This window comes from Chlamydotis macqueenii, chromosome 3 (assembly GCF_036417535.1).
Source record: "Chlamydotis macqueenii isolate bChlMac1 chromosome 3, bChlMac1.mat, whole genome shotgun sequence".
Classification (NCBI taxonomy): domain Eukaryota; kingdom Metazoa; phylum Chordata; class Aves; order Otidiformes; family Otididae; genus Chlamydotis; species Chlamydotis macqueenii.
Window position 1 is genome coordinate 103,386,336 of NC_141558.1, and position 26,393 is coordinate 103,412,728.

General features: G+C 37.0%; 1 protein-coding gene across 1 annotated transcript in view; it reads left to right on the forward strand.

Annotated features, from left to right (window-relative positions):
* PRKN (parkin RBR E3 ubiquitin protein ligase) overlaps positions 1-26,393 on the forward strand; it is a 766,947-nt gene that overhangs the window by 256,145 nt on the left and 484,409 nt on the right. The window contains exon 4 of the mRNA XM_086743743.1: positions 25,221-25,339. Within this exon, the coding sequence (XP_086599869.1) occupies positions 25,221-25,339 (119 nt within the window). The remainder of the gene's footprint in view (positions 1-25,220; positions 25,340-26,393) is intronic.

The window sequence follows — 26,393 nt, forward strand, 5'->3', positions numbered from 1 at the left end:
TCAAAATTTTATTCTAACAATAAATGATCAGGGTACTTACACTGACCTTCCTTCAATTTCTTGAAATATTAAAACACCATTTAATGGTGATTACATGCTTCTTATGGTAGTTCTTTTGACAGACATTAATTTGAATAAGATTTATACAGCTGTACAAGAAAAAAGTAAAAAATTACTTAATATGCAACCAATGAATTGTTTCAGTAGACAGATTCAAGTAACAAGTTACTATGGCATTTTTGGATTTGGTGAACTGACAGTTTACTTCTGTATTAGGATTAAACCACTTTTAATGTACATGAGAATTCTGTAGCATTATGTAGCACATTTTGATTTAGTCTACATCTGATTCAGTTTTTAAAATGCACTACTTTACGAATGTTGTGGTTTAGCACCAGCTGGCACCTAAGCACCACATGGCCACTCACTCACAGCCCCCCTCCACTCCCTAGGGGGATGGTGGGAGAGAAAATATAACAAATGGCTCGTGGATTGAGATGAGGACAGGGAGAGATCTTTTATCAGTTACCATCACAGGCAAACTCAGTTGGGAAAAATTAACTTAATTTATTAAAATTCAAACCAGAGGAAGATAATGAGAAACAAAACCAAATCTTAAAAACACCTTCCCCCTACCCTTCTCCTATTCCTGGGCTTAACTTTACTCCTGAATTCTCTACCTCCCCGCCTTTTCCCCAGCGGCACAGGGGAAAAGGGAATGGGGGTTGTGGTCAGTTCCTTGCACATTGTCCCTGCCGTACCTTCCTCCTCAGAGGGAGGACTCCTCACACTCTTCCCTGCTCCAGTGTGCGGTCTCTCCCACAGGAAACAGTGCTTCATGAACTGCTCCAGTGTGAGTCCTTCCCGCAGGCTGTAGTTCTTCGTGAGCTGGTACAGCGTGGGTCCCTTCCACGGGGTGCAGTCCTTCAGGAACAGGCAGCTCCAGTGTGGGTCCCCTGTGGGGTCACAAGCACTGCCAGCTTGGAGGTAGGGGAAGGCATGTCCGTAAGACAGTGTATCCCGTTAAAAGTTATTCATAATATGGTAGTGCTTCTGAAACAAAACTCCATTTTTTGATGCACAGCATAAAAGAGGTTTTCTGGATACGAGTCACATCTCGGCCACAAAGAGCTATTGTACAAGATTTTATTGTCAAAATAATTGTCTATCTAAATCCAGTTCTCTTCCTCTTTTAATACTTACCTGTTTTGTACCCAAAATTTCAAAAGAAAGAAAACATTCTTATTATATAATGTTATATTTAGAGAAGGAGTATTCCTTTTTACAGATAATCACCTCTGTCTGATTATCCTTCATGTCCACTATCAGTGAATTGACAAGAATGATAATGACATTCTCTAACCCGATCTTCACTTCCTAAACAGTCTCCAGTGTCAATTCAAAAGTTAATGGGAGAACAGAGGGAGAGTTTTCAGCCCATCAGTTAACTATTGCTAATTCTGTCAAAATTTATTTTGAAATAGTTAAGCTTAAGAAAAATGTTCTGGCTATTCTACTTCCAGTAAGGTTATGAAAATTTGTCATTACCAAGTCCTTGGAAGTTTGCTCTTATGTATATTGTATGTTCTGTCAGGGTTATTAACCCTTGACAACTCACTGCTGCAGTACTTCCCAGTTCTATATATAAAAATTGATAGCCCCTCTTCACCTTCTGGCAACAGCGAAAAGTGATTTTATAAGACATTAGCATAATGGAACCTTTTCAATAAAATGATAAATTGAGCCCATTTCAGAAAACAGAACACACCCTTGATAATTTATTGCAGTCAGTGCCATGCTGGAGACCTCATTTGTACTGTAGGCTTTTAACACTGATGAGAATGGTGCCGTTTTCCCACACCTTGCACGTCTCTGAAATCCGTTAGGGAGGAGAAATGTCTTTTTCTAGTAGAGCCAAGAGCACTTCTGGGAATGCTCATCTTTACATGACATAGTTACCTCTCATGAACGTGTCTAATTACTTTATTGTTTTTAAAAGCCCTTTCATGTTAATTGAAGCCAGTAACATTTGTTAACTCCCCTGTGTCCAGGGGTGGGGTAGGAACACTGTTGTGTCCTTGGAAGGTGTTTTGATTGTTTATGGGTGACAGCAAGGATGGACTTTCTTCTGCCAATGCATCGCTCTCATCCTTATGCCACCAGCTGGAGGTGGCGTTTGTAGGAGGATGATGTTCTGTGTTGATTAAACAAAACAGTATGTGTTATGTTTTCCAAAATAATTGTTGGCATGAATTAATTACTGATGCCAGAGGGAAAAATAGGAAAGTAACACCTAGGATAAAAACACGATAATAGAGATATAGAGCGATTATTTTTTAACAGGAAGGTCTAATTACAAGGCACAAATTAGAAGAATATTCTGTTTAAAGTTCATTAAAAACCAGTAGTTGCCACTACTGTGCAGTTTAGTGCTTGCACTACATGGTCTATGCTATCAACTCTTACCACTACACATAACATAAGGTATGTAGCTTTCTCTCATATCACGTGCTCAAGATTCGTTAATGTTGTTGGGAGTTCTGCACTCACAGCAAGGACACTGGGAGAACAGACCTATTAGAAAGGCTTGATCTACCGAAAGTAATGACGTGTAACAGATAGTTTAATAAATTCAGGGGATACTAGAAGATAAAAAGTAGCCATACAAAACACATCCCGCTCTCTCTTTATAAAGAGAAATAGCTTTGATGAGACTGAATTTGAACTTCTGTGAAAGGTAGAGATCATTGCATTTGGCAGGGAAAAGACAGGGGTTGTGTTGAAGAAAATAATGATTGTGGTGGGAAAATGGACTGTCAATTCAAAAGATCTAATTCATATTCAGAGAAAAGCAGAATTCAAGTCAGTGCATGGTCTTGCATTGCTCTGCCAAAAAGTCTTTAGAATTTTGCCGTCAGCTTTGTTTTGGTGAATGTTTCACATTTCCACTGCTACCCAGGTGACTGTTGTTAGAAATGCCAATGTCGTGGCCTTCGTGTCCATTCAGGCTTCTCTTCAGAGACTGCCAACAAGGATTTCAGTTGTTTTGTTTGTCTTTTGTTCCTCTGGTTGGTTTTTTTTTTTGTGTCTTTTTATTTGTTTCTTTTTTTCTTTTACAGAATATCTAAGCATAGGAGCTGAGATTCTGTATCAGCTTTATGTGAATTTCCAGAAATCCTCCAGTGTAGGGTTTTTTTCCTCTGCTCTGAGGTACTTTGAGCCTTTTGGTTAAACCTTGCTCATCCTTACACATCCTTCATGAGGCAACACTGCCTACATTATGTCCAGCAACTAAAATGTTTTCTAGTGGGAATGGAATAAAGATCCATGCTGTGCAAACCACCATTGTTGTATGTAATTATTAGATATTTGCTGCAAGCTTTTGGAATGTTGATATTCTATGGGATCTGTTGGCACTGGGCAGAAAGCTGAATTTAGGATTACAGCATTTGTGATCAAATTAACAAACTGACAGGAAAAAAAAATGAAGAAAATGTCTTCCTTGATGTGCCTTTCGCTTGTAAGATAGAATGATATAGTGACCTGCAAGTGAAGGTGTCTGGAATATTTCTGAGCTGGAATATATGTGCTGTGGCACAATTTTTTTTTTTACAACTGTTATGTCAGAATCACAGTTCCTTAGGGAGTTAGCTAGGATCTCAAAGTCCTATTTAATGGTTAACCTTTAATTAAATTAAATTTAATTTTTTTTTTAATGCTACTTCAAAAAACCATGAATCTTTGTATTTACTTATACACCTGAAACTGTATCTTACAAGCTTGTCTGTCCTGTTGGCATCTGCATGGATATTGAGTCTTAGGTCTTTGACCTTGAGAACATGTCAGATTTGGATTTAGCAGTTATATCCAACTGCTGCCACAACTGCTATTTGCAGATGAATGCTTCAGATTTAGTTTTTACAGCCTGTCTACCTGTAATGATTTCTCATTTCTGGAGTTGAATATCTGTAACTAAACTTCCACTTAAAATGCAAGTCAGTCTGGTGTGTATGTGTATCTATCTATATATATTACATATATATATATATATTCATATATTTTAACTACCCTCCCACTTGGTAAAACAAAGATTAAAAAATAAAATATGACAGCTGCATACTGAAGCAAATTGTCCTAGGGTACTCTGAGAGACACAATGTTTGCTGAGCACCAGCACTTTTTTCAAGGTTCCCTGGTGCTTTACTGGTGCAACAACCAGTTCTGTGGCTCTTGACATTTACCTGTCAGAAGACAGGGATAGGAAAAAACAAAAAAGTATCTGGGGATGTGGACTTGAGGTGCAGAGGAGGGAAATCAGCAGGATATCATGCTCCAGGTTGAGCCTTCTCACCATGTACAGTGGACATCGATGTTCAGCTTCACGCAGCACGACACAACTTGCCAAGTGTTTTGTGATAAACCCTGTTATCCTGGTTTCCAGTGCTGACTGACATTGGTTTATTGCATATTTGCTATGAACGTGGTTTAACCAAAGTTGTAACAAGGATCAAAAGTTCACTTGAGCAACCAAAGTACCTGGAGCTGTGATCCCTCCTTTTGTTCATAACAATTTTCACAGCTTTGTCACACAATAAATACTTAGTATACATTACTGGAAGAAAACTCTAGTTGGTAACAATCAATTGGTTCTGATTTAAAGCTATACCACTTGGCAAATGAGTTTTTCATCTGCTGCAGCTCTTCTCAGCCTCCACAAATTATTTTTGGAGTAGCTGAATCAAATATTTTAAATAAAGTCTGAACTGTAGATATGGCCAGATGAAGACTCTGATTAACATTATCAGAGACTTACCCTAAGCAGATTTTAGTTGTCTTGAAAAGAGTGTTGTACGTATGCTAATAATAATGAAATAAAGAGCAAGATCTCCACTGTCGTCAGCTGTGGAAGAGCAAGATCTAAATTTAAAATTTAATGCAGATGAATGATTATGTATATTGTACTTTTATACCTCTTGGTACCTAATCTGTGGTGAATAGCTATAGATCTTCTTATCCTGGTTTCTAAACCACATAACATTGTCCACAGTGATTTTTAACTTGATAGGAACATAACAATGGCCATAGTAGAGCTAATATTTGACTCATCTTGAGCAATATCTTCTTACTAACTTTAACCATTGTGAAATATTTAGGATGGAGATGTAAAAAATTCTGCTTCAAACAGAAGTGTTACTTGTCCTCCACATTCTGTCTCTTAATCTGTAATAGTCATATAGTGTCACACTAATCAGAGTAAATAACAACCAGTTGTTAAATCTCTATTCTTAACATAGTGTGGTGAGGCATGGAGTCTCAACAGTTCATGTGATAGGGATGCTTATGTGGGGCACAAGGTGGTTTCCTAAACTGACAGGTTGAAGAATGATAGTAAGACTCAGTTTAAGTAATTCTTCTTGAGAAGAGAATTGCTATGTGCTTTAGTCTCTGAAGTGCAATGAACATTTAATACTAATATCCCATTTAAAGATACTGTACATGTAGGATCAAAAATGTCTAATAATTGATGAATCAGATAACATATTGATAAATGAACCATATGGTATATCTATAACATCTCTTACTGAGAAGTCCCACAGGACCTACTACATATTACTGCATTCTCACTTGATCATAGATTCGCATTAAGGGAAAAAGGGGTAATCAAGGAGTTACAGTGACAGATACCTAGTTACAGTGTTATCTTGAGTTATTTTAAGGATTTAAACATTCCTTCTGGATAATAAAGTGTGCTTTCCCATTATTTATGAAGATGATCAAGCCAACAGGTTTTCTGGTTGGAGAGCCCCTGAAGGGTCTCCCCAAAGTGCCATGCGGAATGGATATGAGCTGAAACTCAGCTCTCATAGGTTGAATCAGGTATCTTGGCAAAGCAAGGCGTCTCACCAGATGGTAGGTACCATCACCTCACTGTGGGGAATTTTCACATGTATTGAGGCAACTGTAAGAGTTTCAAGAGTAGGCCTAGTCTATATCACTGTTTCCAAGACTGAGAATATTATTTCCATGCTTCTTATCAAATAACAGATGTAGATGCTAAGCAGGCTGTACCTGTAAATGTGTCAGTGAGGTTTACTGTGATTACATTTTCTGTGCATTTAATTTTAATGCAATGACTCTTGCTGCCTTTCAGCTAACTTGTGGGCAGGGAATTCTGTTAGTGAATGCAGGGCTAGAAGAGCTTTGAGGTTCAAGGCCTTAGGGCTTAATTACAAGTACATTCTGTCTCTCTGTTGATCTGTCTGTCTTTCCTTCTTTTCCTGAAATACTTTGTTTTGTGGTTTCCTTCCTCCACAGGAGGAAGTTAGCTCCTTGCATGTGTAAAAATGGAACACTCTACTACATGTTATTGTAAATAGCTGCTGTTTACTGCCCTTTGCTATAAATACCTAGCACAGGTTTTAATAGCCTGAAAGGCCTGCATCCCTTCTTCCCAAACTCCTTTATTGAATGGTTTAAAGAGATAAAAAAAAAAGTCTTGATGTAGGTTTGTGTTTTCAAGACTGTCTTCTAAAAGCCAAAGGGTGTTGCCCCATATCCAACATTTCAGTTTAGAGCATATATGAACACAGTAGGTGAAACTCTAAGTTGACTTCTTTCTTAAAATCCATTCCTACTCTTCCTACCATTGTTCTGGTGTTGCATCATACGAAGTGATGCAATGACCATACCATTATGTTGTGGCAATACTGTATGGCAAAGTGACATTCTTACACAGTCATTTCCATTTTTCTGGACAAGCCTCAACTAATATAAATCTTATTTCTTCTTTAGAAGCAGCTAAGGATCTTCTTCAAAAATACTATTTTTAATAAGTTATCCGTCTCATCAAATAGCAAGTTTTGTAAATTAAATAATTCAGTCTTAAGTATTGGTACTGGTATTTTCTCTCTGTAAATGAGAGAAATGAGTGAAAAATGTTTTAGAAACTGAGTTATAGATACATATTTCCTGAGCAGTTTTCTTGTTCCCTATTATTTCTAAGAGAAGTAAATTTTCTTTAGAATTGTGGTTCTGTGGGAGCTGCAGAGTGCAGAGCCTGACACACAGGGCATTGAGAATGAAAAGGAATACCACAGATCAATCGAAAAGGCAGCTTCTGTGGTACACTGTCATTGTGCAACATCTTGTAACATGCTGAAATATTTGTTAGAATGAAAGCACTGGCAAGTTATTTAGTACATTAGTGGACAGTCCTGGTTTCACTAGTCATTTGTTTTTCTGCTAGAATAATGATGTAGTGCTTGTTAAGGAAAAGGAGAAAACATGCAGGGTTAGCTATAGTCATGAGTAAGGTAAGAGTTACTTGTCATATTTTTCTTTATTTAAATGCACAATGGTTATATACAGTATAACTAAAAAAAAATACCTTTACCTCGGAGAGCAGTCTTGCCTTAAGTAGAGCATCAGTTACAAATAGAAATATTATTATACCATTTTGGTAGGGTGGATTTGTCAGTTATCTCCACAACTTCTGAAGATCCATGGTCAGTGTTGTGTGCACAGATGTATAATGTTATCTCTGTAACTGATAACATAATTTCTGTGTGTGTCTCTGTATCACTGGTGGGGATCCTGAAACCACAGTGAACCTGTTGCACATACACTGAAGCTGGAAGGATGTAGAGAGGATCAGTGTGGCTTCTAAACAGGGATGATATGCAAAGAGACAATTTTTGTTAAACTCTCTGGGTCTCTTTTAGTGTATAATAAAATAATGGTGTTTCTTGTATGTTCATTTGTTCAGGCTAGGGGCTCTCTTCTGGTCAACAAAACATGAAAGCCTTGACAAACCAGTTATTCAGTTTGTTCCTTAATATTAGGACTCAAAAAAATGGACATTGTGGTAGGGGAATGGATTCGCTTTTTGGTTATAAGCTCAATTCCTGCAGGGCTTTGTCCCCAAATTTTACACATCCATTTTACAATCCCATTCATAGCTTCTAGAGTGTTACTTAGGACCATCTCATAGTAAGCTGTGTCTGTCATTAATATTTATACAAGGTATATCTCAAATACTTTTCCAGAAATATTTGTGCCCTTTTCTTTGGTCAGCAGTTGACTGACTAGTTTATACTATCAGCCCCTTTTTATTAAAAGCATATAGCACCTTCCATAATATGGTTTCCAAATATTTGTCATTCTTCTCTCCTGGATTGTGGCCTATCAGTGACTATGGGTTTCTTCTTCTGAGTGTTGATTAGAGTATTTTCTGGGGTCTGTATTAGGTTCTTCTGCCCTAGATTAGGATATTTTTACTAATTTATAAATATATTATAGGTTGTAGGATCATTTTTAATATGAAAAATTGCATAGTATTTGAAGCTGAAACTCTTTTAAAAGTGTATGCATATATGAAAGTAACTGTAAGACAATTTTAAGGAACAGATACAACATTGGTGGAACTAAATGTTTAAAATCTAAGTTGCATTCCAGTTCCTTTTTGTAGCTTTGCTTTCAAGTTTGAATAATGAGATTTATAATTTATAATTTGTACCATGATTTTCCTTTTCCAATAGTTGCTATATCTCACTTGATATATGTTTACTCAGTATTTAAACAATCTTGTGTTAAAGTTTAAACAATTTCTATGAGTGTAAATACGTACATGTCTGTGTAACCACAGTATCTTTAATCTACTAATCAATTGTACATACATGTGTTGCCTCCTTTTTCTGATGGTTGTCACTCAGCCTCTGATGCAAGAGGTTGCTGAAGAGGGAAAACAGAAGTTCATCTAAATTCAAGTTTGTAATATAAGCTTGAAACATAAATTTCACTTCTTTCCATTTACAAAAATGTATATTTGATCTCTTTTATAAGATATTATCACTTTCTGAATACAACCAAGAAATTTTACTTGCAATTGTGTTTTAGTCTTTTCATTAATAACTTCCACATACACATCAAATACTTCTTTATCTGTGGAAAACACCTATTCTTTACAAATAATATGTTTTGATGAAATCAGATTGTTGCTGAATGTAGAGATTGGGATTTTGGATTATTCTGAGATTTTCAAATTTCAAACATCTTTCTAGTCTCTATCACTACCAATTTTCACAGCTTTACAGATGCTGATTTTTTTAAAGTGGAAGGATGTTAGTGAGAAGTAAATTGCATTGAAGTTACTTTACATGATCTTTATTACAATATTCGTGTTGAAGTACCTTATTGATAACATGAACTTTTAGTAGAGCCACTCCCAAATAAAGTTATTTAATTAGACTGAAATGTGCTATATCTTGATGCTATGCATAATCTCACTTTACCTGATTTCCCTTGTGGTAAAAGTTTAATTTCTGTTTTGTGAAAGTGAGGTGATTGCATTCAAACTTGGAGCTCCTTGGCAAGTGCAGCTGCCTGAATATGGTGACGTACTTCTTAGCTTTTCACCATTTTGCTGCAAATAAGGTTTACCATCATTCTTATTAAATATATATATCACACTTATGAATGAGATTAAGATAAAGAGCTCAAGCTTTTTGATTTAATTTTTGGCTCATCAAAGGCAGGTAAATTTGTAGCATAATTAATCATGATCTCTCTGCTCAAACCCTCACACTACTGTCATCTAGTATACAACAGCCCTTATGAAATGACAAACACTTTCTTACACTTTTTACTCAATACATTATGAGATCCTTATTGAAAGTTTCCGATACTTCTGACTCTTCTCTGTTCTACGTTCTTCTGGTACGGCCCTTATCTTTTTGTAGCTCATCTCTGATATAATACAGCAATTTAGCTTTATATATCCTGTCAGGGAGAATATTCCTTTCCCTCCTCATTCTTAGTTTATTGTGTGGGGGTTTTTTTCGGAAGTAAAATGTGATTTATTCATTGTTAATTTCCTCTACTATTTTTATACCTCTTTGATAAAGTCTCTGGCTCTCATCTCCAACACTCTGCTTCTCTGCTTATGCAAAATATCTCTTTGATAATATGCCTGTTACTCTGTCATCTTGTTCAAAATCAGCAAATCACAGTGCTGCTTTCTGATTCTTTTTCTATATTACGAAAGGAGCTGTTTTGACTAGCAGCTTCCTAGGTTTATTGTACTCCTGCTACCGTCCCAATTGTTGCCTAGATCTGTATCCATCTATGACATTTTCTGCCCTCTGTTTTAGCTGGCAGTGTCTGCTTACATGTGTAACTTCAATATTATAATTTTATTCAATTAATATAATTATTTTAAAAAGCTTTTCATTGCTGTTGCTTACCTGTGCAATGTTGTTTCCCCACCAGTGTTCAGTTCTGTGTCTTCCTTTTCCCTTTCTCCTGCTGCTCCTATTTCCCTACTGTCATTGTTTTCATTAAAACATTGTAGAAAATTAATCAAAACAGAATGTTCATTTGAATGAATTTATTGAAAATCTAAAAGGGAATCTACAGAAATGAAAAAATTAGTACAGCTAGTGAATATTGGTGTTTAACAGTCCTGGACTTGACCTGCCAACAATCTGTACCAGCTGACTCCTAGGTAGAGTGCCATTCACATTTTCCTCCCTGTGTGGGGTCTGTTGTGAACTGTGGACAAGACCTGGATTTCTCATGTCCTCCCAGAGGTAGCAGCTCTTCAGAAGTTTTTCTCATTTCTGTTGAGAATAGACATAGGGCAGTGGAATTATCAATTTGTATAAATGTATGAAACTTAAAGTGTTAATCCCCATCTTTTCTAACTGTTGCTGAAGCTTGTCACGTTTTCCAGTAACACTTTTAAACCTGAGAAGATTCATGTAGAATACTAAGCTGTTGCAAAATTACTGATGCTCAACCATCAAAACTGGCCATTACTACCAGGTTATTTGGTAGGTGTTTATTTGCATCAGGTGGAATATCTTTGAAAATCTCTCTGAATATCAAAAAAAGTATTCAAAATAATAATATTTCTTTATAAAAATACTCTTTAGAAAAGTAAAACAAACAAAAAATTAAAAATAGCTGGACAGATCTGACCCTTTTGAATGCACAAGGGATTAGAACTAATAGAAAGACTGAAAGTATTAGCAAAAGAACAGAAAATGAAGAGTACTTTTTAAACCACATTGGTGTACAGGTTATAATCATTTTGTAATCAACATGAAGACACTTAACACTTTAAGAAATATTACTGTGGGAGAAACGTTCTTCAGAAAATTAAGGGGCAGTGCAGAACACAAATAGTTTTCAAAGGTTAAGATGAGAGCTTGAAATTCAAAATCAGGCAAGGAAGTTCAAAGAAAACACACCAAGATTTATAATCTAGTAGTTTAAATTCATCAGAATTGCACAAAGGCCTATTGTCATTTAATTGCTAAAGTATCTGCTACAAGAGAACTAAATATCTTCAACATTTGTGGGTTCTTGTGGAGAAAACAAAGAGCATAAATATCTATACTTAAAAAAAAATATTTGAAAGTCATTTTGTAAAGACTCGTGGGTCAAGATTATTTCATAGACAGGAACACAGAATGCCTCCAGCAGAGGCCATGGTCTGGGTTGCACAGAAGCAGGACCATCCTTTGTTTTTCCCATTGCAGCCTGGAGATCAAAATAGGTTGGACCACTACGTTTAAGATACAGTCTTTCTGAAGGGACACAGCAGCACCGTGAAATATAGTAACAGATTACTTCCATCTCTTTCTCACATGAAATATTACAATGGCTACACCAGCTGAAATCAAAGATTCATTTAGCATAATATGCTATTGGCAGTCCATAGCTTCTGCCAGCAGCTTGTATAAATCTGTCTGGTAATGATATTTTCGCAGATGCTGTCCCACTCTTGGTCTCTTTCTCTATGCCTCTTATGATTTTGTAGACCTCTATGATATTCCTATTTGTCGATTTTTTGGGGGACAAAAAGTCATAGTCTATTTCAGTGACAGTGGCATGCATGCTATTGATTATCCATTCCCTCTTTTTTGTATCTTTTGAGTTCTACCATATCCTGCTCTGAGATGGAAAGGGGAGAATTACACATGCTGTTCAAAATAGAGCACAACATGGATTTTTACAACATTTGTACAGCACTGTTTTCTGGTCTTTTTTTTTTTTCCTACTCCTCGCCTAGTAATTCCTAGCATTCAATTTACTTTTTTTTGATTGCTGCTGAGCATTGAGCTGACATTTTCATAGAACTATCTATTATAACCCCAAGATCTTGTTTCTGTATGGTAATAGCTAGTCAAGAATATCACTGTGTCCGTAAAATTATTTTTCCTGTCTACATTACCTTACATTTATCTACAATGAATTTCATTTTTCACTTTATTATTAGTCACTCGCATCCTGTGTTCTTCAATGTTTTTTCAAGTTGGCCTTCATTTTTACTACCCTGAATAAAATAATATCACCATCAAACTTTGTCATATTACTGTTCATTTCTCTTTTTCTGATGGTGAATAGTCAAGTCCTATTTGGACAATTTCCTTTTGGGACTGCGCTGAGAAAACTCATCATTTATTTCTGACCTTTATTTCCTATGTTTTAACCAGTTATTTGGCCACAAGGGAACTTTCTTTTTTTTTTTTTTTTTTTTTTTTTTGTTCAGTAACAGTGTAACTTCTACGAAAAAACTGCTAAGGAAGTTGTTTTAATGTTTTAGTACCTTGAATAACTTAAATATCTTCCTACTTTGCTACTTCACTATTTATTCCTTGGGTGCTGTGAAAAATGAACTTTTCCAGAATCTTTTGTAATAGGGTAACAGAATCGATAACAAAACTAACAGCAATGATGTTGTCATTTGCTTGTTACCAGCCTTTCATAGTTTCTGGTAATTACGATTGATATGTTAGCTTACCTATATCTGGACAACATTAGTTATGTAGAACTGAGGGGGTTTTTTTTGCACTGGAAATAAGTAAAGAGCTAATACAGAGAAGAATCCCTGTAGGAATAGCCATTAGTTTAATTGAGGCGATGCTGTTATTTGAACTGTCAGTCAAAAGAAACATATCTTATTAGATACTGTGATTGCACGCTAACACTAGGAATAAAATTTCAAAGTGACCAAGATAGGAAAATTTTAATTTTACATTCTGTATTGTCAAAAAGGCGGTTGCCTAAATTGTGCATGATCTCCCATGCAGATATACCTTTGTGAAATGTTATATATTTGAAACTATAAATAAGCTGATACAGTCTCATCTTCAATTTGAAAATGCGAGCATCCATTTTATAAATTTAAATATAGTTTCTTCTAAATATTTTCCTAAGTTCTGTGGTGCGTTCTCAGTTAAGCTCATAATTTCATGATATTTCACCTTTTCCATGATCTGTCAGTACTTTGTTTCTTGTTGGACATGATACAGGTATTTGTTGGGATATCATATGCTTGGTGTGAAGGCACTAACAGGCTCTGCAACTTCTTCAACCTTTCTACCTCCTTGGTGTTTAACTGGTTGTGTCAAAGGCCAGCTTGTGAAATGGGGCAGTTGTGTAACCTTGGATTAGACTGCTGTGAAAAGAGTTATGTGAGGTAGAGCTGCATGAAGCCTTGTTGAAAGTCTTCACCTCACCCTTCCTCAGTGGGCCCACTGGCTTGGGAGCTGCGTTTAACTTCAGGTCCTTACTTTTGTTCTGTCCCTGGGCTATGTTTTGAGGTATGCTGTGTTTGGATGTATATCTTCTTGATCCTCACCTTGACTTGCTGACTCAATTTGCTGGACTGACCTGAGATCAGCCTCAACCTTTTTGACTTGCCTGGTGACCACTGGTCTGTGGGTGACCAGAGCTGCACTTGCCCCGCTCACTTTGCTTAGATGCAGTGGATCTGAGCCCTTGTTGGCCAGACCCTGGCTGCCGGTTGCCATACTGTCACCATTGGCTCCTGGCTCCCCTGTCCTTCTCCTTCTGTGCTGTGCCCTGGCGCCTGAGTGTTCAAGATTTCTGGGTGTTAAGCTGTGCAGTCATGGCAATTTCCCTAACCATCCTGCTGTCCGTACAGAAATCTCAAACAAGTGTGCACATTCTCAAGTTCCTCTTGGTCAAAAAGGAGGAAACTAGAGCTGTGCTGGAGCTGATCAGTACAACTGGCTTTTAATTTGCAAACATTTCTTAGTTTATTTGCTGAAATCGTGCTCAGCTGGATCTGCTGCTCATACTGAAGTCTACACTGCAGGGTCTGGGCCACCATGCCTGGTTTCTGGAGCAGCTTCTCTTCCCTTTAATGTGCATAGGCTTAAAGCCAGATGTCTGCCTTCAACTAGAAGGAAGCCAATTCCAGCCTGATGTCATCACTGCAGGTTACACTCAGTCCCTCAGTGAGGTGAAAAGCAGCTCAGGGTGGTGGTTTGCAGGGAATGTGATGATTGGTGCATAGAGGTTTCCCCATGCACAAGGAATACATTTTCAGGGAGAACTTTTCATACCCTTACTCTTGAATATTTTGTTAATGTACAAGGTATCACTGTCTGTCTCCCATGTGTCATTTGCCACGCTTTCATCAGTCTCATTAAATTGTCCTTTTCTCTTTTTTTCCCCCGTGTTTTGCTGTTGGGCAGAATCATCACAATCCTCTTTTTCTCTTTTTGTTGCCTTCACTCCTTCTTGTTAATGTGAACCATGCTAGTGTGCGCACCATGCGTGTTGAAGTTTGCTCCTTTGTCTGAAAATCAGAGAGCAAACTGAGGGAGATAAGAGTATATTACAAGAAGTGAGAAAAAGGTGAAATTATGTAGAGGTCAGGAAAGGGAATGAGAAGGGGAAAGGTAATGACAGAAGTTAGGTGGGTAACAAGATAATGAAGGAAGTCTTTGGGTGAAATATGAAAGAAAGTGAAGGTAGATGATGCTGGGGCTCAGGAAAGGGAAGCAGAAGATTCTTTCATTATAAAGATTGAAAGAGGAAGCCTAATAAACTTTTTCCTTATCCCATTCCAAATTCCAGAAATTTAAAATAGATCAAATACTATTATTTTTGCTTTTTTTTTTTTAATTAATAGAAACCTTTTTTTTTTCCCCCCACACCTTTTTTTCCCACACCTTCACTGAGAAGGAAAGCATTGAAAAGCTGAATGTCCCCCCTATTGTCCTTGTCAAGTACTTTCCACGTTCCACCTCTTACCACAGGCATTACACCTTTTTCAATCAAATCCCAACTCTTCTTAATATCCTCTCTTACTTTCATTTGTAGTCCTTGTTACAGTGACAAGTCCATTTCTTTTTTCTAAATAGCATTGTTTTCCATATACTTCAATTACCTGAGATCCGTAGACATTCTGGAAATTGTATTTGAGTCTCAAGAAAAGGAATTGTTTGAAGGTTCAGTCTGTTTAATATTGTTATCCGTACTGCAAAATATCGCAGCTGTTTGTCATGAGTTCTTGTGCACAGCATCACCAAGTGGAATTCATCTCACCTAATTTTAGAGGTTTGCAATGCAGATGTCTCTACCAGACCTAGTAGTCCTAAATTCCTACAACAAAGAGAAACAGGCCCATTTAGGCACAATTTATCTGACATACTTATGTCTTTTTATATCTGCTTCAGGATGAATTGAATCAAATCATAAAAGTGCCCATTTTTCTCACTAGAATATAGCACAACCAGTTTAGGTAAATCTAGCCGTCAAATAAATGCCATTTTCATGGTCTAAATTAGATAGGCATCATAAAGAGTAAGTAACATCATCAACAGGTAGAAATGTTTTATAAATGTGTGCATCTGCATGTGTGTGTCTTGGGGGGAAAGCGATGTGCGCTGTGAAATCTTTGCAGGTACAGACAGGTAGTTAAAAAAGAAAATATTAAAGGCAGAACATATCAGTTGTATTTTTGGAAAGTGAATGGGATCTTTTAAGTAATCTCTCTTTTTTTTTTTTTAAGGTGTAGAAGTGCAACCTCTACACTTTAAGTTTAGCTTTATGTGGAAATTTTTGCTACTCCGAGACTACTGAACTTACACTGCAGATGTTTTTCCTTCTACTGTGTTGAATCAAGCAAAGTCCTTAAAGTGAAGACAGTTGGAAAAATACTTTTCTTTCACTTTTAACTGTGTATTTTTCATTATGTGGGTGCAAATTGCTAAAATGATCTGAGAGGTCTCTGACAGTCATTCTATGTTTTACAAATCATAACTAGTCTAAATGTAAATATGATGGAATCGGAAACAATGTTAGCTTTATGTAATTTTCAATCTGTTGAAAGACTTCCTGTAGCTGTGCCCTCTTTTAAATAGCTGAGTTAAAGGAAAGACTCAGTAATCATTATCATCTATATGAAAATGCAGTTCAGATGAAAACAGTAGGTTAGCTCCTAATATTCCTGTTCAAGTTTTATTCACTTAAACATCATATGGATGATAATGGGTGTTTTGGCTGATTAGAGATTTCAGGATCATGTCTATAGTCATTACGACTAATGTTTTCTGATTAACTAGTCATGCATATAAAAATAATTGGTCTGTGCTATCTCTAACATGTATAAAGCTCCCACAATATGTTGGTCATTAACAACACTAAAAAAAAAAGGAGGTAATTCAGGTCCTAAGGAGCTTAAAAATCTAAATGGGGAGACAGTACAAAACACTGGGATACAGTTCAGAGAAAGCTACTTTCTCTTTTTATGCAAAACACTAAAGGGAGAGAACAGTTTTAATACTTTTTGTGATGGGATATTTGTGAGGAAATTAGCTTTGGGAAGGTAGAAAAGACAGAGGATGTCTCATTGGGATGAGAAGACAGGTCCTGATATAGATCATGAATAAGCAGCCTTTTGCATTCATATCTTCATAAATTTTTTTGGCTGGTGAAAGCAACATAATTAAATGAACTCAATAAAGAAAACCATCAAGCATTTTACTAAAGCTAACCTGTAATAAATGGTTTTATTTTGTGATATTTGAAAGTGAAAACTGCAAAATAGAGACTGTTTTCTGAATTCTCATTATTTTTTTTAAAGTTATACATGAACAAAGTATGTGCTTCATACATTTTTATTATATATATCTATATGTATAATTCACATATGTACAAGTACATATATATTCATGCACATTAGCCATACATATCAGCCTGGTCCCTGTTAAATGTGTGTTTAAAAGTGACTGGAGATGTTGGAGGTGTAAAATGATCAATAAATTACTTTTGAAAGTGGAAAAACAGATTTTGTTTATCAGACCCACTCTTCCTTTTTAACGAGGAAAATTCTATCTCAGACTTCTCATACTCAGGTTTGGGTAATTTATAGTATACTTTCTAAAATCAAACAGAAGGAAGCAGTTGGTCTGATCGTATACAACCTGCAATGTGACTTGAACATTCCTCATTTCTTTTTTATGGCTAATGTGAAGATCTAGATCAACAAATAGCTAATATGGAAAATACACTAGAGAGAAAAGCAGAATCTGAATTAATAGCAAAAACATTGAGAAAGATTTTCATGGAGACCAATAAGAATACATGAAATATGTCATCTGTGTATCTTCCATTGCTAAACTGTAAGCTCTTGACATACAGCGTCAGATCAAATAACCCTCTCATTTTTTCCTTTGAGATTTTGTAACTACCCATCTTGGTACTTTTCCCCTGGAATGCTTGGCATAGTGACTCCATCTCCACAACCCTTTCTCTCTGCCATTTTACTATTATCCTTCTACAAACTTTTTCACATCTCTTTCTGATGACTTGGTCATTTCCTTAGAAGGCTGAGTCAAGGTTATGATGGTGGGCCCTAGACCTTAAACACTCTTGAGCACGGATAACTAAGCCTGCGGTGGAGATGGCAGGGAAAAATGCTTACAGAGTAGCTTATGGAGAGGGGGTTACAATACTTAGGATATTTCTGTGTCTCCTGATACTTTGTCTTGCTCCAATACTTTTCTCTTGATCTTACTTTCATCTACCTACTCTAGTATTGCCCTCAGACATGCTTTCAGTATTTCCAAGTGGGAAGTCATTAAGTTTCTCCAACAATTGCAACTTCACTCGAATTAGAACATTGGTAGAAAAAGTGGCAATCAGCACCACGACACCATGTTAATTACAGAGTAATTGTTATGATTCTAGCTCAGAATTATTTCCGTACATTTAAGGATATATTCAAACATCCATAGAATTGCATTCAGTACAAAATATACTAGAGGAAAAATACTGTTGTTTCTCTTGACCTGTCATCCATTCCTGAATGACAGGGATGCTGTCCCCCAGCACTGAAGGATATTAAACTTTCAAAATTGATCTTAACCCCACCTCTGATGACTTAGTTTGAGCAATTCAGTTTACAAAGGGCTTAAACTCAGGGGAGTTTTGACATTATTTCTGGATACTAGAAAGGAGATGTGATGAATTTAGGTTAATATGTTATGTTACTTTATGTCTTGCATCATGTTGTTTGATTGTTTATACGGAAATATAAGAAAAAAATATTTCTAACACTGTAGCATCACTGAGGCTATAACTTATCTCATTACTACACATACTTATGCTTTGAATTCTGGAAGGTCTTGGAATTTTCAGTAACTGTTCCTGATCAATTAGTTTCTTGCTTTATGTTTTGCTACAATTTTTTTTTAGGAAATTTTGTTAGGAAAATATCAGTACTAGATATTGCTTGTAGTTTAAAAACAAACTAAAATGAAACAAGAAAAACCTTGAACAGCTCAGACTTATCTTCTACCTGGTCCCAAATGGATAATTCTAAATTTAATAGTTTATGAGACATTAGTATAATTTGTGTTCTTTCAAAGTAAATGTCCTCCTTATTGAATGGAATCTCAGAACTATTGAGACAACTTCTAGAACTCAGAAAATAAATAATATATAGGAAGAATGAAGGGGGAATCTGGTGAAATTTTTAAAAAGTAATGGAAAAGTCTAGGAATTTTAAGCCTAAAAGCTTAATTGAAGTTCCTGAAAATGCTCTGAGGAAAAAAATCTAACACTTGCAAGTATCTGAACAGCCAGTATGAATTTATCAAAAAAAACAGATTGTGTTGAATTGTGGGGAGAAGAACACAGTAGATATCACATATTCACCTTTGTAAGGTTTTTGACAATTGAGTGTGATGCTGTCATAAGCAAAATATGGTCCAGATATAGGTAAAGATACACTAGAGTTACTGTGAACTTGTCTACTAATCTGTAATTGGGGAGTGGTTATTAGTCGTTCATCATCAAAATGGATGGATATATTGAATGGTTCTGCCCTACATCTGTTATTAATCAATATTCTCATTAACGACTCAGAGGATGGAATAGACACAATAGTTGTTAAATCTGTAGACATCACCAAGGTAGGAGGGACTGCAGATAAACTTGAGGACAGCTTGAGAATAATAAAATGGTCGTAACAAATTGGAAATACAGTCTGGAAAAAAACACTATCCTACTCAGAAGGGGCCAGCACAGGGTATTGCACTTGACTGTCAGTATTCAGCCACAGAAATACAGAATGAGTTACGACAGATGAAGCAGACAAGGGTTTGGAGGTTCATTTTAGATCACAGACTGGACAGGAACCAATTAAGTTGTGCCCATAATGTTAAGTGAAATATTTTACAGGAGCAGATAAACAAAAGTATGTCCTTTGAGAAGTCTTAAAAAAGAAAAGAAAAGAAAAATAACCCTGTGGTGCTTAGCATTAGAAAGCCTTCAGCTTGAAAATTATGACAAGTGTAGGGAGTTGCACCTAACTCTACTTAAAGATAAATTCAGGAGAAATATTTTGAGCTCTAGAGAGTACTACAAATAAGAAAAGAATGACCATATTGGGTTGACTTGCCCATGAAATAGAAAACCAATACAAAAACCTGCTGCAAAGAGAAAATAAGTTAATTTTCATGTCTTCAGTGGAAAAATAGAGGATGTAATTATTAAATTTTGGCACAGAAAATTAAAGCTAAAAATAAGGAATATCTTCCTAAAGATATTGAAGTATTAGAGTAGGTAACCTGAGGAAGGAGGCTGTGAATTCTCTATGACTGCAGATGGAAGAGGCATTTCCTGGGACTCCAGATAGGAGACATTCCCTTACTTTCCCTGAAAGATTCAGCCCTGTAAGTGTTTTCACCTAATGCAAAGAGCAGTTAAGGTAGACCAGTATAGCCAGGCAGTTGTGCATTAGATGAGTTTTGCTATGTTAAAACAAGTTATGAGATTAACTCGTCAATGCAGATGGAAATTATTCATTTGGCTGCTGATTTATCACACATTAATAAAGTGAAAGACATTTTTTCCTCTGTGTTTCCAAGTCAGATTTATCTGAAGCTGGATGTATTGGAGATGGCTTCTTAAAAAGTTAGCCTATGAACATGTGCTGAAAAATGCTTTTGAACCTAAGAGGAACTCAGGTCTGTAAGGTCAGCTTTCTGGTGGCATCTTTTTCAGTTAACAGTAAATTAAAGTAAAATATTTGCCAATGAAATGACAGATCCTTGTTGCTCTGCCTTTAAGAAAAAGGGCAATGGTAGACACTCAAAGTAAATGGCTTATTGAAAGACATGCCGATGTACCAGCCGGTGTGGGAAAGCTAGAAAAGAGTGTTCAGACTAACAGATGGATAACTGATGGTCAAAAGAGACACTCTTGCCCTGCAAATAAATATTTGGAATATGGACCTGAAAATTGAGATTTCTGTGACTTTACCTTCTCAGAAAATAGTAAGTGCAGATACAGCACATTTTTTTTTGCCTCAGTCTTCCTACTCCCACCTATGCATGTAACAGCAAAGACAACTAGTAGTTATAATGTAATTTATTTAATTATGGCATTAATGCTCATGTTCAGTATCAAAATCAATGTTTATAAAGGGACTTCCATTGTTTTTAACTTGTAATTTGCTGTATCTGTAAATTCTTGCTGAGTGCCAGTATTATAAATTATTAATGGAAAGCTTTATGAAAACTTACAGACCATGGCTGAATGAGGAAAGATAAGGTTCTAAGGTTGCTGCAGCAATTTTAGTGGTTACTGGCCTGATGCCATAATTACCATTCTTATTAATATTGCTACATTAGAGCTGGTGCATAAAGCAGATTTCTTTGTTCCTGTTTCTTTCAGTTCCCCTCTGAAAGGGGATTCAAGGGGATGCAGTCTCAGCCAAGGGCCGTGCTAAAATACATAGTGACATTAACAAGTTAGTAAAGAGTTTAATGCTGGCCATCGGTGTTGTACTGCATGCTGACTTTTAACATTTGCATTTTTAATTCAGTCTTCACTAGTCCTGGTGATGCTGCCTAGCACCTGCACCTAATGACGTAGCTGCACATTGTGAGGCTGAGATCAGCACATCTGCATAAAATGGTGAATGGATTGCTGAAAATCTGCGGTTGAACTTTACTCCTACAATCTAAACATTCCTCTTGTCATGTTGTGCCTCTCCAGCAGCCTTGCTGTAGCAGACATTTCAAAAGTTTTATTGTAAGTCTCTGAACAGATCTGTGCTGCTTAACTGCTCCAACTTATTATATTCTAAATTTGTTTCTTGTGTTTCAAATTGGTGCAGAGGGGATGTATTTGGGGGTACTTTTTATATTCATGAAATGGGAAAGAAAAATTGAAAGTGCTAAGAAAAATGAATATTGAGCTAACGTAGTCTATTTTTGCATGGAGTAAATATCAAGCTAATGCATAAGATTTATCCTCTATGGTAAATCAGCAATATGTCTCATTTTAGGTCTCTCCTATGACTGCTATTTCTTACTGCAGTATTCAGTCATGCTGATTTATGCCATACTATCCTGTGAATATTTTGCAGTGTATTATCAATAATATAATTTTATCTTTGGGTCCAGACGGAATGAGCTTAGAACACAAAGCAGGCAGAAAGCGTGATTCCTGCCTCGAGTAGTTTGCTGCTTGAAATACACTCAGTATAAAATGTGAGGTAGGGACACAAGAGATCAGGGAGTGGAGGATTGGATCAGGAAAGGCATCAGTCCAGTTAACAAATTTCTTTATTCTGGAAGGGCTCATGTACTCAATAAGATGGTTCTGTTTGACTGGAAGGGTTTGATTAGAGTCACGGCAGGAATCCTTCTGGAAAGTAGGACCAAATTAGGACAGTGATCAGTGGCATCACAGATCTATGCAGGGTAAGTGCTTCTACCTGTGAAAAGAAGCAACAGTTTCATTAGTCTCGTTAGACTATATGCCCGTATAAGAAAATGGAGCAACAGGAGAGGACTGATGATACCAAAATAGGGAAAGGGATCTGGTCTCTCTTCCTGCACTTGAGACGGAGTCAGGAATAAGTGGCTGAAGTCATCTTGTTTATTGTGGGCTTCCATTAGCAATAGCATTCTTGCTTACTGAAGTCCTGCAGTATTTCCTTTGAATTGTGCTAAAGCTAATGCCCGTTTGTTTTATTGATTGACCTGCTGATCCTGCATAGAGGAACTGCTAAAAGTAAAATATAATCATTTGCAAGTGTACTCCTCCTCATTTGCAATACCATATGTATTTGGTTTGCATGGCATGGTTTTGATAGTGGGGGATGCTACAGGGATGCCTTCTGTGAAAAGGTGCGAGAAGCTTCCCTTGTGTCTGACAGAGCCAATGCCAGCAGGCTCCAAGATGGCCCCACTGCTGGCACAGGCCAAGCCGCTCAGCAACGGTGATAGCACCTCTTTGATAATATAGTTAAGAAGGGGGAAAAACATCCCTACACAACAGCAGTTGCAGCTGGAGAGAGGAGTGAGAATATGTGAGAGGAACAGCCCTGCAGACACCAAGGTCTGTGAAGGAGTGGGAGGAGGTGCTCCTGGCATGGGAGCAGAGATACCCTGCAGCCCATGGTGCAGGCCACGGTGAGGCAGGCTGTCCCCCTGCAGCCCGTGGAGGACCCATGTTGGAACAAGTCGATGCCTGAATAAGGCTGTGGCCCCGTGAGAAGCCCATGCTGGAGCAGGCTCCCAGCAGGACCTGTGGACCCGTGGGGAGAGTAGCCCAGGCTGGAGCAGGTTTGCAGGCAGGGCTTGTGAAACCCATGGGGGACCCACGCTGGAGCAATCTGTTCCTGAAGGACTGCACCCCAGGGAAGGGTCCCACACTGGAGAGTTTGTGAAGAACTGCAGCCCATGGGAAGGATTCACACTGGAGAAGTTGGAGCACTGCTCCCGTGGGAGGGACCCCGCGCTGGAGCATGGGAAGGTCATGCAGAGTCCTCCCCATGAGGAAGAAGGAGTGGCAGAAACATGTGATGAACTGTCTGTAACCCCCCTTCCCTGTCCCCCTGTACCGCTGGTGGGGAGGAGGTGGAGAATCTGGGAGTAAAGTTAAGCCCGAGAAGGGCAGAGAGGGAAGGTGTTTTGTGACTTAGTTTTCATTTTCTCATTACTCTACTCTGATTTTGACTGTTAATATTCAAAAGTCAAGTCAAGTCTGTTTTGCCTGTGATGGTAATCACTGAATGATCTCTCCTGTACTTATCGCAACCCAGGAGCCTTTTGTTATATTTTCTCTCCCCTGTCCAGCTGAGGAGGGGCAGTGATAGACCAGATTTGGTGGGCACCTAGTATCCAGCCAGGGTCAACCCACCACACTGCATTTGAGATTATTTTTTTTGTGAATTCTGTCTCAGATCAAGTCTAATCCAGGTATGCTCTCAGTCCTAGTATTAGGAGCCTCGGGCAAAATATGAGTGAATAGAGATCCAAATGGGTAAATTTTTATCATATTCATTTCAGATTCACCTCTCTACATTGTACCATGTATTAAATAGTTCATTATAAGCCTTTTTTTTTTTCACTTAGTTGAACTATTTTAATCTCAGAACTGTGTTTTAGAATGATTTCAGAAGGGTGCTCTCAAGCTTTTGTGTTGCACTTAGTCATATGAAAAGTTTGTATGTGTGTGAATGTATGGATATGTGTTGATTTTCCATGAGAACTGAATTCAGTTTAAATCGTGTTATGCTTTATGTTCTCCCATGGTGATTAATATTCTCCAGGGAACCATAATGAAAACACTTGAGAGATCAGTCAACTAAAATTAATATTGCATACATCACTGATGTACTGTTATATAGCTTACATTTCTGAAAACTTGAAAAAGTGTTATAAAATTTCTTCTTTCTGCAGTGTACATCTTCTTTGAAGACATCTACATACTTTTTCTTAGAAAAAAAAAGTTTTTTCTTTGATTACATAGTTCTCTGAGGTTGAGTTTTGGAAACTAGTTGCACATTTGTGTTAGGACATCTATGAATAGATCTAACATGAAATTAATATGGATTTTCATCGGCAGAACACAGGGTCTGACCTTTATCATGTGAAGAATATGTGAAAATAAAGCAAGTCAGTCAAATTGAATAATATTACTCCTGATCATTTTACTGTGGTAAATGTTAGGATTCAAATATACATAAAAAGTATATTGCTGAAAATTGTAGGGAGAAGTAGGAGAATGGGGAAGAAGACAGTGAAAAACTTTTGATCTTTAAGGGACTGCTAGTGATTCTGAAGTTCAGCACTGTTAATGGGTCAAATCTCCATAACTATTCTAGATTAAAACCACGCTATGAATCTTCTGTCATTTTCTAAGGAATAGCAATAGCCATCCTAAAAAGGGGTTTACTCAAAACAGTGATTCAGATTGCATGTGAAATCAAATTTATTAGCATGGCCCCAGGCTTACACAATTCTCTGCGTATCTTCTGTTCCATAGTTTCATGGAACAGAATGTGTTTCTTTTCATTTTCCTTGAAAATTTACTTGGCCTAATATCTTGGCAGCAGTTATACCGCTGCTAGCAAGAATAAAGAAATGGTTCCCAGTCTTCCATGAATAAAACTGAATTTGCTAAATTACATATTTGTTTTCTTGCTGTGATATCAGTCAAACTAATCTTTTAAACTTCATCTAAGGAAATTTTCATGCAATTTGAACTCACTAGAACTTGCAGGTAGACAAATTTAAACTAGAAGTAAGATGCAAATTATGGAGAGCTGGGGTAGTTAATCTCATATATCACTTGCCAAAGATTACACGTTGTGCTCATCAGTAGTAAGCTCAAACTCAAGACAGGATCCATTTTCTAGGAGTTAAGGTGTAGTTCGCCTGTAACTGTTGATCAAGAAGCAGGAGTTACTGAAAGGAGTTAAGAATTAGACTGGGCAAGATAAGATGATCACAATGCTGTCTTCAGGTCTTAAAATTGGTCAACTTATTTTTTTTTACTTATCACTTACAAAGACAAATAGAAACCTTTCATGACAGTTTGTTAGTGATTTTCAGTATACATCAAATGCTTTTGTTCGCTGTTTATTTTATTCCTGACAGGTGCAGCTGGTTACAACAGCTTTTATGTTTTTTGCAAAAATTTCTGCCAAGCTGTGAAACCTGGGAAGCTGAGGGTCCGCTGCAGTGCGTGTAAACAAGGAACACTGACATTGGCAAGGGTAAGCTTTTTTGTTTGATGGTTTGTTTATTTCAAAATTTTGGAGTATATGAAAATTATGTATCTAATTTTATCTATTTGCATAGATGTGGCTATGTATATACATATTTCTACTTAATTTTTTTCTTGCTGTTTATAACTCAGAAGAGTAATTCAAAGATTTGTGAAAATTTCACTCTTATCTCTGTTGTTTGCAGCACGCACAAGGAACACATTGCAGATTAGAGCTCCAATTCTGTAGAGGCTTTCTTAGCTTTATACTTTAAGGACTAATGATTAACCTGGTAGTATGCACAATATATACAACTACCTGTGTGCTAAAGGCTTGGAATTATGAATGCTTATACAAAGCTCGGAGCAGTTTTTAAGGCCACAGAAAGACTTGAATTCATTGCTGTTGATTGGAGCCATTATGGAATGAGACAAGGAGGGATTAAGTGATGGTACAGTTGAGAGTATTAATCTCTCCAGCCTAGCTGCCACATGTAAAGTCAAGGAAAAATTATTGTGCTGGGACAGAAAGTTGGTAGGAGAACTGTAGGCTTGGTTTGCATCCTAAAATGGGAGAGCGCAGTAGTGTGAAGTTTTAGAGGGTTTTTTTTTTTTTTGCCTAAGTGCTGCTTAATTTCCCCGGTTGTGCTACTGAGAAAAGTCCTTCCTCTCTCGTAAATCTCAGTCTTTGTCAAACATGTCAAACATATCAAACATGAGAGGCTTGGGTTTTGCAGCAGACTAAGCCTTACCATGCTATAGATTTTGGGGGGGCTTTCTGTGATATTTGGTGCATATTTAAGTGTTTAAATATGTCTTTCGCTGTAGTTTTAAGTGGATAATTTCAGCTTTATGTTCTTGATGTAGCTCAGTACTTCAGTGTCTTTACATGTAATAGCACAGCGAGACGTTTTAAAAACCCAGCTCCTATATTCTCATTGAAAAGAATAAACTGTAGCAATGCTTATATACATCTAATTCCAAAAGCTACAGGAACAAACCCCCTCAAGCTCTGTCTGTTGTTTCTGAGTTACCTATCTTTGATATATTTCAGAGGATTAGAA